Source organism: Lithobates pipiens, unplaced genomic scaffold, assembly GCF_037356315.1.
Source record: "Lithobates pipiens isolate NorthernLeopardFrog02 unplaced genomic scaffold, aLitPip1_a1.2 Scaffold_13, whole genome shotgun sequence".
In the NCBI taxonomy this organism is placed as follows: Eukaryota; Metazoa; Chordata; class Amphibia; order Anura; family Ranidae; genus Lithobates; species Lithobates pipiens.
This window is the reverse complement of record NW_027507718.1, coordinates 235,678,570-235,690,935: the sequence shown is the minus strand read 5'-3', so window position 1 is coordinate 235,690,935 and position 12,366 is coordinate 235,678,570. Positions and strand designations below refer to the sequence as shown.

The window sequence follows — 12,366 nt, the reverse complement described above, 5'->3', positions numbered from 1 at the left end:
CTAGCGGAGGAGCCTGCTTTCGAGCAATCTGAACAAAAAGATATCCAGTTGATGTCTGCACCTCAGTTGCAGAGGCTTTCATCCTGATTTTGACCAAAATGGTTCATTCTGCCTTTAAGTTGCCTCTTAAAAAAGCAGAGGTGACGGAGTCCCCCTGGTCCTCTTGGGATCCCTGAGGCCTATTCAGGTCACACAGGCATACCCCTACACCCCCTGCTGGAATAGGTGATGTATGCCGATTGGGAAAATCCTGATAGGATTTTGTTCCTCTTAAGAGGTTTTCCTTTTTTATATCCCATGGATGAAAAGTTTGTTTAAAAAGGCGAACATACCAGCCATAGATGCAGCAGTCTCTTCCTTAAAAAAAAAAAAAAAAAAAAACTTGTCCAGGTAGATAAGGCACAGGATTTGAAAGACCCTGTTGACAAGAAATTGGAGTCATTAAAGGTTTCCTTCCTAGTTCACCTATTCAGCCAGCTGTTGCAGAAATTGGAATCTACCAGTCCATAAAGGATCAGGTCAAACGGCCTGATAGGCCTAACCGGGAGGATGATCTGCTTGAAAATAATAGATATTCCTCGACTGCTGTGTTTTGCTGTTGATGCCTTAAAAGGATTCAATACAGCAGGTTTCTCGTTTGGCTCTCTTGTCTGTACATATGCACAGACTTTTGTGGCTTAAGAACTGGTCAGCCGAGCATCTTTGGGAAAAGTTATTGGCAGGTTTCCCTTTTCATGGGGAACGTTTATTGGTGATCATTTGGACGAATACATCCAAAAGATTTCCAGAGGGAAGAGTTCTCTACTTCCTCTGAAGAAAAGCACCAGGCATCCCTTGTTTAAAACTTTAGGGACTGCTTCCTCAAATGTCTCAGCTGTCGCCAACATGGGGCTAGGGCAAGCTGCAAGGCCAGGGCCAGAAAAAGCCCTAGGTCCGAAATTCTTGTAAACCAACTCCTCTTGAGGAGACGCCTTTCCCTCACTCTATCAGGTGAGGGAAAGGCTGCTGCAGTTTGCAGACATTTGGAGAACAATAATTCAGGACGAGTGGGTTGTCTCAATTATATCCCGCAGTTACAAGCTGGAGTTTTGGGGGGTTCCCCTTCCAGAGATTTTTAGGATCCAGCGTTCCCTTGGATCCTCCAAAAAGAGACTTATTGCTTCAGGCACTACATCATTTAGTCCATCAAGGAGTGATTGTACAGGTTCCTGTATCCGGAGCGAACCTGTTTTACGGTTTAAAAACCCAACAGGGTCACAGGGCCCAGTTTTGGACCTAGGATCCCTGAACCAGTAACTACTAATCCAATCCTTTTGGATGGAGTCTGTCTGCTTAGTTCTAGCCTCGCCCCAGATGGAAGACTTAGACTTTAGCCTTCATCGATATAAAGGACGCGTATTTACACGGACATGTTTTTCAGCCTCATTAGAGGTTCCTGCTATTTGCTACAGCTCTCCGGGTGTTCACAAAGGTCCTAGCACCAGTATTGGGTCTTTTAAGGGCCCAAGGGACCCTGGTGCTTGGGTTTCTGGACAACCTCCTACTCGGAGATCACTCATTACAGGCTCTAGAACAGAGCATAACATGCACAGTGCTGTATTTGAAAAACGTAGGCTGGATCAGAAATACCGAAATGTCAGCCTTGAAACCAGCGCAAGGTATAAAGTATTTAGGTCTGATCCTAGATACGGTCCAAGTAAGAGTATTCTTGCCACCCACAAGGATCTGTGCCCTGAAAAGTCAGGTGCGTCAGTTAAGGGGCACCAGACAACCCTCCCATTCGGCTCTGTAGGAGTCTTATAGGGAGGATGGTATCCTCCGTCGAGGCGGTGCCCTATGCCCAGTTCCATTCCAGGCCTCCACAACAAGATATCTTGTTGGCTTGGAACAGGAGAGGACAAGCCCTGGATTATCCAATGTCCTCATCTCCTCAGGCACGCTTAAGCCTAAACTGGTGGTCCCAGGATCAGAACCTGCGAAAGGGAAGAGCCTTCCTCTCGGTAACTTGGAGAGTATTGACTACAGATGCTAGTCTCTCAGGCTGGGGAGCAACCCTAGTGGGGCTCACAGCTCAAGGGAAATGATCAAGGACAGAACAGATCCTGCCCATCAACGTTCTGGAATTACGGGCAATACAACTGGCCCTACGGTCATGGACGGTGGAGCTTCAGGACTGCCCTATCAGGGTTCAGTCTGACAATGCCACTGCATTGGCCTATATAAACCACCAAGGCAGTACCAGGAGTCGCTCAGCTCTGATGGAAGTGAACCACATACTAGCCTGGACAGAGGGACATGTGCCGATTCTATCGGCAGTCCATATCCTGGGAGTAGAGAATTGGAAGGCAGATTATCTCGGCCACTAGCAGACCTGCCCAGGGGAATGGTACCTACACGCAGGTGTGTTCCAGGAAATTTGCCAAAGTTTGGGATGGCCAGAGGTCGACCTACTGGCATCCAGGTTCATCAACAAGCTACAGCAGTTTGTGTCCTGAACAATAGATCTTCTGGCAATCTGAGCAGATGCTTTGGTAGTTCCATGGAGCCAGTACTCCCTGGTTTATGCTTTTCCTCTGATCCCTCTCCTTCTACATTTGTTGTGCAGGATTCGGATAGAGGGCGTTCCAGTCATTCTGGTGGCACCAGCCTGGCCCAGAAGGCCCTGGTTCCCTATAATTGTGAGACTGACAATATATAGGCCATGGACGCTTCCATGGTTCCCTGATCTACTGTCTACTACTAGGTCCTATATTCTACCCCAATTTACAGTCTCTAAATTTGAAGGCATGGCTATTGAAGCCAGCATGTTAAAGGACCATGGCATCTTGGGGCCAGTGGTGTCTACCCTAGTGAATGCTAGAAAAGCTGTCACTAGGAAGATCTATCATAAGGTCTGGATGACTTGTATTGCTTGTTGTGAAGCCAAAAAAATTGCATCCTTGGAAATGTGATTGGGGGAATTCTCTTTTCTACAGTCAGCTGTGAAAATCAAATTGGCCTTGAGTACAATCAGAGGTCAAGTTTCGGCCCTAGAAGTATTCTTCCAAAGGCCTTTAGCCTCCCATTCACTGGTCCAAACCTTTATGCAGGGGAAACTGGCTTGCTTCCCCCCATTAAGTCAAGAGAGATGACTGCGCTCCTTGGACATTGTCCAGGCAGTCAAGGTTTATTTGTCTAGATCTGTGAAGATCCGAGGATCAGACTCATTTTTTGTTTTACCAAGAGGACCCAAGTAAGGGCAGGCAGCCTCCAAGCTCCCATTGCCAATTTAGTCCGTCAATTGGTCAATCAGGCCTACGAACTCAAACGTAAAGCGCCTCCCTTTAGGATGAGCGCTCATTCTACCAGGGGTGTAGGAACCTCCTGGGCTTTTCACCATCAGATATCTGTGGCTCAGTTTTATCAAGTGAATGAGTAGCCGAGGATTCGGCTTTCGGCCGCAGTTTACTGCGGGCTGCCATATAAGTTCTAATGGCTATTGTTTGGCAGGGTGTCTCCCTCCCCTCAAGGCTATTGCGCTGGGGCTTCCTAGCAGGTAATGAATGTTTGACTTTGTGTCCCATGATGTACGAAAAAGAAAATAGTATTTTTTCATCATACTTGCCTGTAAAAGCCTTTTCTTTGAGTACATCATGGGACACAGAGATCCCGCCCCTCTTTTGAGGATTCAGTGCTTGCTACAAAACTGAAGTGCTTCCTGTATGGGAGGGGTTATATAGGGGATCACTTCCTGTCTAAAGACCTTTGGTGTACAAGTGTCCATTCACCCGGAGATCAAGTATAACCCAGTAGGTAATTAATATTAGCCTCACTTTGTGTCCCATGATGTACTCAAAGGATTTTACAGGTAAGACAAAAAATCATATTTTTACTCACTGAACTGCAACTCACTCACTATAGCATTTCTATCATATGTTTTTTTTTTTTTTTTTTTTCCTGGATTTTTGGTTGATATTCTTTCTCTATCATTTACATTTAAAATACGCCTATGCTAACAATTATAGACCCTTCATTTCTTTGTAAGTGGGTAAACTTACAAAATCTGCAGAGGATCAAATAATTTCCCCACTGTAAATGCAGAGATTGCAGACTAGTAGTTTCAAGTGTAATCCACTATACTAGTCAGTGGGTATTTTTTGTTTATAAAGTAGCTTTAGTTTTTGTCTCTGTATTAATCTGAACAAAGATCTATATTCTGTGAATTTATGAGAATATATATTAATAATGCAATTTGATAACATGTTTTCTTGTGGCCTTTTTTCTGTTTCAGAATTTTTTGCAGACCTCAGTGCAATGGTTTGCCCCCTTGCTCTTAATAGCACTATGACTGAACTGGTACACTACACTAGACAGGGTTTACAGTGGCTGAGACTGGAATCAAATGTGACTTAAACTGTGCTCGAGGACACTTACTTTTTGAACTGATTTGCACTTTGTACGCCTAGAGTTTGCAATTGGGCTCGTGAGTTCTAGGAAGAAGAAGAAAAATTGGCTCCTGGGATCTGGTATGACTGGAAGCCTGCTGAACCCTGCCTATATTGCCAGGTGTGAAGATGAAGGAGACTTCACAATCAAATGAGGCCTTTAAGAAGTTTAGTGTGGTGTTGGAGGGGTCAGTCAAGTTAGTGGTCTTTAAACATTTCTAATCAAAACCAGCATGGGAGAGGTTCACGTGTTTTTTTTTTTTTAGGTATCAGGTTGAGAACAACAACCTACCCAGCAATTCTTATCAGATCAACCAACTGAAAGTATACTAGGCTTGTTAAATAGGTTGACCCTTTCCTGTCCTCACAAATTGTATGGAAATACGTGGAAGGGATATGCCCAAAATCACACACATTTGTACACATATTGCCATAAGGGGAATAACATATGACCTTAGAAGTTTTGCAGATTTTGTTTAATTTCTAAATTCAGAACTTTGTGCCTTAATTCAACTTTCAACTATTCAGTAGTTCCTGTCATATGTTATTCTTCAGCAGAAGCTTAATGGAAAGTTATGTCTTGTGAGACCTCTATGATCTGGAGCAGAGGGCAACACTGCATCTTATATCTGGTGGTTCTGATACTGTTTTCTAAACAATCAGCATATAGAAAGCATTCTGTAATAGCCATAAAGGGATGATTGAAATGTGTTTTGGGGGTACAGTTGAACACTGCCATCAGTTACGATTGATAAGCCTCTAAATTCACTGCCGCGCTTCCAAACCAGGATTAGCCATTCAGTTCCATGGCTTTTCGTGATTTGTCAATCCATCGTTTGGGGTTCTCCTGTTAATTGGTAGACTTCCTTCATCATACAAAAACTTGCAATTTTTACCACATATTTTTTTAAATATTTCTTGACCTTGCATCCCCTGAACCCATGTTTCTGTAATGGTAAACCGTGAATAATTTTTAACAAAAACCAAGGTACACTATCATTCCCTACTAAAGCACACTATTCCTAGCTTTCTTGAGAACAAAGACTCAGTTATGAATTCCAGAAGACTGTTATGTCAACGTATAGCACTTACTACAATAGCAGAACATACAGTCTTTCAGTTGACTGCTTTAGACTCCAAAAATGATCCCATGTAAACCTTTTCCAACTAGTGATACTTCTTGGGCTAGTAAAGTGTCATAATATGTACACCATGCTCTAAATATGCCACATTTAGAGTGATTGTATATATAATGGTTGTTTTGTGGCATTTATTCAGATATTATCTCAATACTTTATTTTATTTATTTTTTTTGAGGTTTAACTTGATTGATTTCTAGATAAGTTAAACATGAATTCAGAATAATTGTATGTAAGGTGTTTGGCTGCACTGCCCATTAGTGCTTGGATATAAATATTTTTGTTCCAACAAATATTTTTGTTCCAAGAATATAATCATGTTTGGCAAGGGTGGCTCATATTTTAGGCTATTTTGGCTTTAAGGTGAACCTATGGCCAGACAATGGACAATAAAGTGTGTGTATATGATATTCTTAACTCCGTAAATGAGCTTTAAAATATGCCATCACTGACCTCTGTAGCTGCAGGCACTGTAAAACAAGCCATCCTCAAAGATCACAACTGAGAATTTGAAGTCGGGTTGCAGTCAGTTACCTACCAACTTGCAGCACCCTGGAAGGTTACCAAGCTGCAGAACAAGAGATCACAAGCTATGACTTCTGTGCCCCTGTTGTAAACCGTTAGGATGCATTACTCAGTGAAACTACAGATGTAAGTCGAGGCTTGTTTAAGGCCCCATTTACACCTGAGCGCTTTGCTCAATTCTCAAAGCAAGACAATGCTCAAGTTGGAAGAATCCCACTATTCTTAATGGGCCTGTTCACACCTGAGCACTGTGTTGCCTATCACTGAAGTCTGAAATAGTACACAAGTTTGTTTTGGGGTAGATTTGTGCATTTGCAGCCCCATATAACTTATTGGAAGGCCTGAAAAGCATGTGTTTGTACGCATATCAGGTGCTCCGTTTTAAAGGTCTAAGGGGCTGAAAATGGACGATTCTATTCCTGTACTACAACTTACAGAACAAAATGTTCAAAAATACTGCCTCTGAAATCTGCCTTCGCTCATGCCTAATGTGAATGAGGCCTAAAAGCTCATTTACTGTTTGCTAATATGTAAATGATTGTCAATAATATGGCCTGTAGGGTCACTTTAAATGTTATGAAATAGAACCTAGGATATGCAGTTGTCCATGAATGAGTAAATGCAGACATTTGTCCACTTTGCAAAATAAAGGGACCCTGTCAGGATAGAAATGTGGGGGCTGTCATTGCTGACTTTTTTTTTTTTCTTTATACAGTGCTGACTCCTGGGCTGTCTTTCTTACCCCTGCTTTTACCACCCGATTTAACTTATGTTTAGCAGTTGAGTAATGGGACAACTGGTAAACATGCAATTTTTCTAGGTCAGTTACTCACCAAGTAGTTAATCAAGAATAAGAATTGGCCCCAGAACCTGTACATTCAAGAACAAGCCATCAATGTCAGTTGGCATCATAATTCAGAGGTACTTTAGGACTTTTAAAAAGTTTATGTCAAACCAAAAGTACAGTATATTATGTGGCATCACCTTTGACTTTTTCAGGTGATTGCAGCAATATCCGGGCCCACTACCAGCATATAGCAGCAGCCCTGAAAGAGAACCTGATGAACCCTAGTTAGTGAAACATGTTTTAACAGGGCCAGTAATTTGTAAGTGTAAAGCAGCAGGGTGTTCAATTTTTTTTTTCAGTGTAATCAGATTCAGTATCTACTGTTGTGTGAGCCATTTTCTATACATACCAGTATAATAATACTCAGAACAGACACATTGGATGGACATTAGATGGCTCCTGTTGGGAATACGGGAGCCACTATTGCTATCTTGTGTTTAAATGGGCTAGGGTTCTCATACTTGACACACTTTGACGAGTGTGCCCCAGACATACATGTACTTATCAAGCATCTGATTACATATGTTTGCTCTGAGTACATGACATAGTAGAGAATCGAGGAAAAAGATTAACCACAACAGAACACCTTCACCTTCTTTGAGTTGCTGTCCTGGAACAACTGTGCTGTCAGTAATGTGTTGAAACACCTCAAAAACACTTGCTTATTGATTAGTGACTCATAACGTAGCAATGCAAAAAAAAAAAAAAGAATGATATGCTTCTTCAAAAACAAGTTCCATTTATCTGTCTTAACAGCTTCTCCTTCACAACTCGGTGCAGCTTTAGTGGCTAAGCATAAGTGGACCTAAAGCTTAAAAGTAAACAAGCATAGTTTCATGGTCGGCCTCACAACTTGATCGCTATATGCAATCGGTTCTACGCATTTTTTTTTTTTATTTATTGTGAAAATATATAGCTTTTGTTTCCCAATCAGAAGGATCCAAGATGCATCTAAAGCCATCAGACTCCATCCCTATAATCTGTCCAAGCAATTTAGGGCTGAACAGATTAGCGGATGGGAGCCTAATTTGCATCAGTTTCCCAAGATGCATTTCGACAGCCTAAGCAATTATCTATGGATCCAAATTTTGAATGTTTATGCTTACATCCCTTTATGATATGGGTTCCAGAATAGGCATAATAAGTGTCCATGGAGGAAAACAGAGTATTACTGTGTTTCTTAAGATCTGTTTGGTAAAAATGAAACCTAGCTTTATCTTTTACATTCTTGGCCAGGTTTTGCCATGCATTTAAAAAAGGTGGTTAAGAGGGTTGCTACTGAATGGACTGTACACTAATGTGCTGTGACCGGCCGGAAATAAACATACTTTTCTTTTTATTTTAATATTATGCTGCTAGAATGCGGTCTTTTTATGCTTAAAAATCAGACTGGACAGGTTACAAATCGTACATTAGGGATATTTGTAACCACTGATCCTGCAGTCAATAGGCTCATTTCACTAAGCTATAACACAGGCGTTTGGTATTTTCCACTCTAATTAGCTCTCATTACTGAAAATAATGAGTCACAGAGCTGAAAAAAATATTGTTATGGCAAATACCAATTGTTGTACCTGACAAAATTGAGCATGTACTATGAATTTGTAGTTTTGATTGTTCAAGCTATCATCTACGTGGGTTTGTGCATAAGTAAATACTATACCGCTGAAACAGGCAGGAGTAGTACTTCATCAAGTCCACAAGTATCATGTCATTTTCTAAGTAAAAAGTTATCCTATAGAGCAGGGATCTGCAATTAGTGGACCTCCAGCTGTTGCAAAACTACAAGTCCCATCATGCCTCTGCCTTTGGGTGTCATGCTTGTGGCTGTCAGAGTCTTGCTATGCCTCATGGGCTTTGTAGTTCTGCAACAGCTGGAGGTCCGCTAATTGTATATCCCTGCTATAGAGATTTATGTAGTTTGCTGGCTAGGTTATGGTAGGAATTAAATAACACACCTATAGAACAAAACCAAAGCTCTTTATGCAGACTAGTTAATCTGCAGTATAACAGTTTAATTATAGTAAAATTATCTCTGTCTATTCACTTTTTAGGAGAAACATTAATTAACTTAATACTATAAAATGTTCAAAGTTGTTGGTTAGACATGTAATTACGTAACTTTCAGAAGAAAAGAAGCTCAAGAAAATAACTTGTCCTAGAGAAATAACAACTAATCTCTTTTTTGTTTTTTTGTTTTTTATTATAATCGTCTGTCTGGCCAAGTGTGTTCTACTTTGAAAACATTTTGGTACGGTTTTCGGTCATTTACTGTCCCTAATTAAAGAAACGGGACTAAGCTGTTGGTAGTGATTGCAGAAGACCTTGAATGAAACTTGGGGAACTACACTCCATGAGAAACTTATAAAGCTGCAGAAATGACGATGGGGGGACCGAGCTGTTGCCCTTAGTGACTAATCGGGTTTAATTTTTTTTTTATATACCGTGAGAAAAAACAGCAACATATATGTTTGGTCACTAAAAACAACAGCTCAGTTTTTCAGAAGGACTTAAAGTGGTTGTAAACCCAAAAAATCACAAATAAACTGACACGTACCTCACACTTTAATAACATAAGAAAGCAACTGTCCCTAGTTTCACCTACCAAGCAGGCTCTTTCCTACATTAAAAAAAAAAGACACATAAAAAAAAAGTGGCCACACCCCTCACCTGTGATTCACGAATACTAAGCCGTTTCATGCACAAGCATTGGGCATGTGTCCCGCAGCCGCGCACATCACATCCACCTAGATCACTCACCCTACCTCCTCCGGCTCCCCTATGATTGGATTGTCCTCGCTGGAGCATAGTTGGTCAACATGAAGTCAGGTGTCGCCCTCCTGTATGTCCTATTGGTCAGGTAACTTTGACATGCGCCCATTGCTTGGGGCGTGCACACACATCAGGAGTGACGCTGCTAAGCTGCGCGACTGTGATAGTGAGGAGTGTACAGGTGGGAGGGGAGTCCTTGATGACGACCTGCCCTCGAGCCCATGTACACAGTCATGGACCAGAGACATTCACAGGGCTGTGATGGGTGCAGAGATTACAACAGAAAGGTATGGATAATGCGATTTAGATTCTTAGGAGACAAAACACAACAAGGTGCATGTCTTTTAACATTACTTATTATGGGGTTTACAACCACTTTAATAGAGGACATTGTTGATTTTTTTGTTTTTTTACTACTAAAAGTGAATTTACCCCTATACAAAACCTTTAGGTAGTCAGAAAACTGATCACGCCAGCTTCTTCTATTAGAACAAGAGACGAACCACTGAGGTTGCTTGCTCATAATTAGCACTGCATTTCTTGGGGGAACTCCAAGTTTCTCCTCCCAGTTTACATATCTTTTGCAAAGAATTCCTGCTGTCACTTTTCAGTCAGCACTAGAGATCAGATTTATTAACTGACACATTTATATGTAAACCCACTTGACCAGTCGGTATATTCTCACATTTTTAAGTGTTAACATTAGCTGTTGTGAATCATTGACGATTAACTTTCATCTCTTGTATAGGAATACGTTTTTCTTGTGCCTTTTGCCAGGCACGTTTATTGCCCACTCCAGTTCTGGAGCAGTTGACGTACATGGCACCATCACATGATGTGCTATCCTGCTGCTCATTTCCCTATTTATGAACTATAATAGTTCTGACTGAATATATTTCCAGTATTGGGAATACAGCTGTCCAAGCCAGTGTCAAGAATCAAAAGTATGGAAAAGGTTTACATGGTTGAAGTTGATAATGCTCCAGAAGCAGTGAAACTTTTGTAAATCACATTTATTTAGTTTTGTGGTGGTCTTACTATTGCAAATAAAATTGGCTATATTCAGTTGCAATCATTTTAATTATAACATGTTTCCTTATACAAATAAACTAATTGTGTGTGTTTTTCATACACATACCCATACTGAAATCTCAGTTATGTTTGGGTTAAACCAGTATTATGAAATACCTATATTTCAACACTCTTTTCCACACTTCTATATGTAGCCTGCAAAGGTCATTGTTTCCTTTGCCAAGGATGGCGAAAAGTATTCTGCAGCAATTGGAACGCTTATATGATCAATACCTTGCATTTACCAAGCACTTCATGCTAGCCTCACTGTAAAATACATGCTGATTATGCATAAACAGGGAAAACACAAAGCCCATATAAAATATACTACATATGTGGTCACTATTATGCAATTTACAGTGTGGTCACTTTGCAACAACCACATCTAGGTGGGAATACACAATAAAAAAAAGCGAAACATTCCCTTCTAATGAGGGTAATATATTTTTCTAATAAAATATACTCAAGGACTAAAATCCTTTTTCAGTAGTTTAAGTTGTATTTCTAGCTTTTGCGGTGCCTTATACATTTCATTATTTTTTTTTTTGCTTTAACTACTATGCGGATTTGCTGCCAATTCTAGTAACGGTCAGCCAGAGGCTAGAACATGGGTTTACGGTTCGGGGCATGGAAGTTTTATGCCCTAGGGTTGTTGTCAAACTACTCGTCCCATAATGCTTTAGTCAGGGGCTGTAGTGCCACGTGTTCTAAAACTACTTCATATGATTTACACCATTTCATAGTTCTGTGCTAAAATCTAACTTGATGGCAAATATTAAGCGACTGATCCCCAAATGAATTTTCAAATCAGGACAGCCCACTCCTTGATTACATATCATAATGCTATGTGCAATGGGAAAATGTGCAAAGGAAACAATAATAAAAGTAATTGTATTTTAACTCTTCTGGAATAAATCTGCATTCTGGGGCTTCTGTGAATATTATGTAGCTGCCTTGTACAGTTCTTTAGAAACAGAGAGACTAAACAGATGTGATTTTGTTTATCTTTTATTTAAAGAAGAAAGTCTATGCTAAATCTCTTTCCAAAGAAGCTGTGCCACTCATATTTTGTTAATTATATTGTTGACGATGAGGATAATTTGCTGTAAAGAACAGAGGAACTTAAATGATTTATTCTTTCTTTTGGCAAGAGAAATGTCTGAATTAAGCTGTAAATAAAATATCAAATACATTTTTATGAATGGTTTTCTTTATTGCATTCTTTTACAACAGTATGAAATTTGCTTTGTGCCAACACAGCATGAGATCCGATGCTCAACCTGAATATTATTTGGGTTTGTACAGATAGACCACAAACTATAGTCTACTGCATTCTCCGTGTATGGCATGGGTATGTAGACTGTATGTGAAGCATAACCGAGCAGGGTGCACAAATCGTACATTCAGTGTAGTAATGCTTGGAGTTGAGCTGTAAGCCTAGTGGATGCAGTTTCATTTTGGTACAAACCTCTAAATACACAGTTAATACATGGGAGCTTTTACTTGTTAAAGGATTTGTATATCTTAATCGTACAGTACAGGTCACAGGCTGCATATTCGTAGACTTTGGGTTATCGGCTGCTACCTA

The 12,366-nt window shown here is 40.5% G+C and overlaps 1 protein-coding gene across 5 annotated transcripts in view; it reads left to right on the top strand.

The window, feature by feature from the left end:
- Positions 1 to 11,980, top strand: part of AFF1 (ALF transcription elongation factor 1) — a 204,314-nt gene extending 192,334 nt beyond the window's left edge. For all 5 annotated transcript variants that reach the window (XM_077476366.1, XM_077476365.1, XM_077476368.1 and 2 more), the window contains one exon: positions 4,271 to 11,980. In XM_077476366.1, coding sequence (XP_077332492.1) covers positions 4,271 to 4,392 — 122 coding nt within the window. In that variant the 3' untranslated portion in view covers positions 4,393 to 11,980. The remainder of the gene's footprint in view (positions 1 to 4,270) is intronic.
- Positions 11,981 to 12,366: the final 386 nt, after the last annotated feature.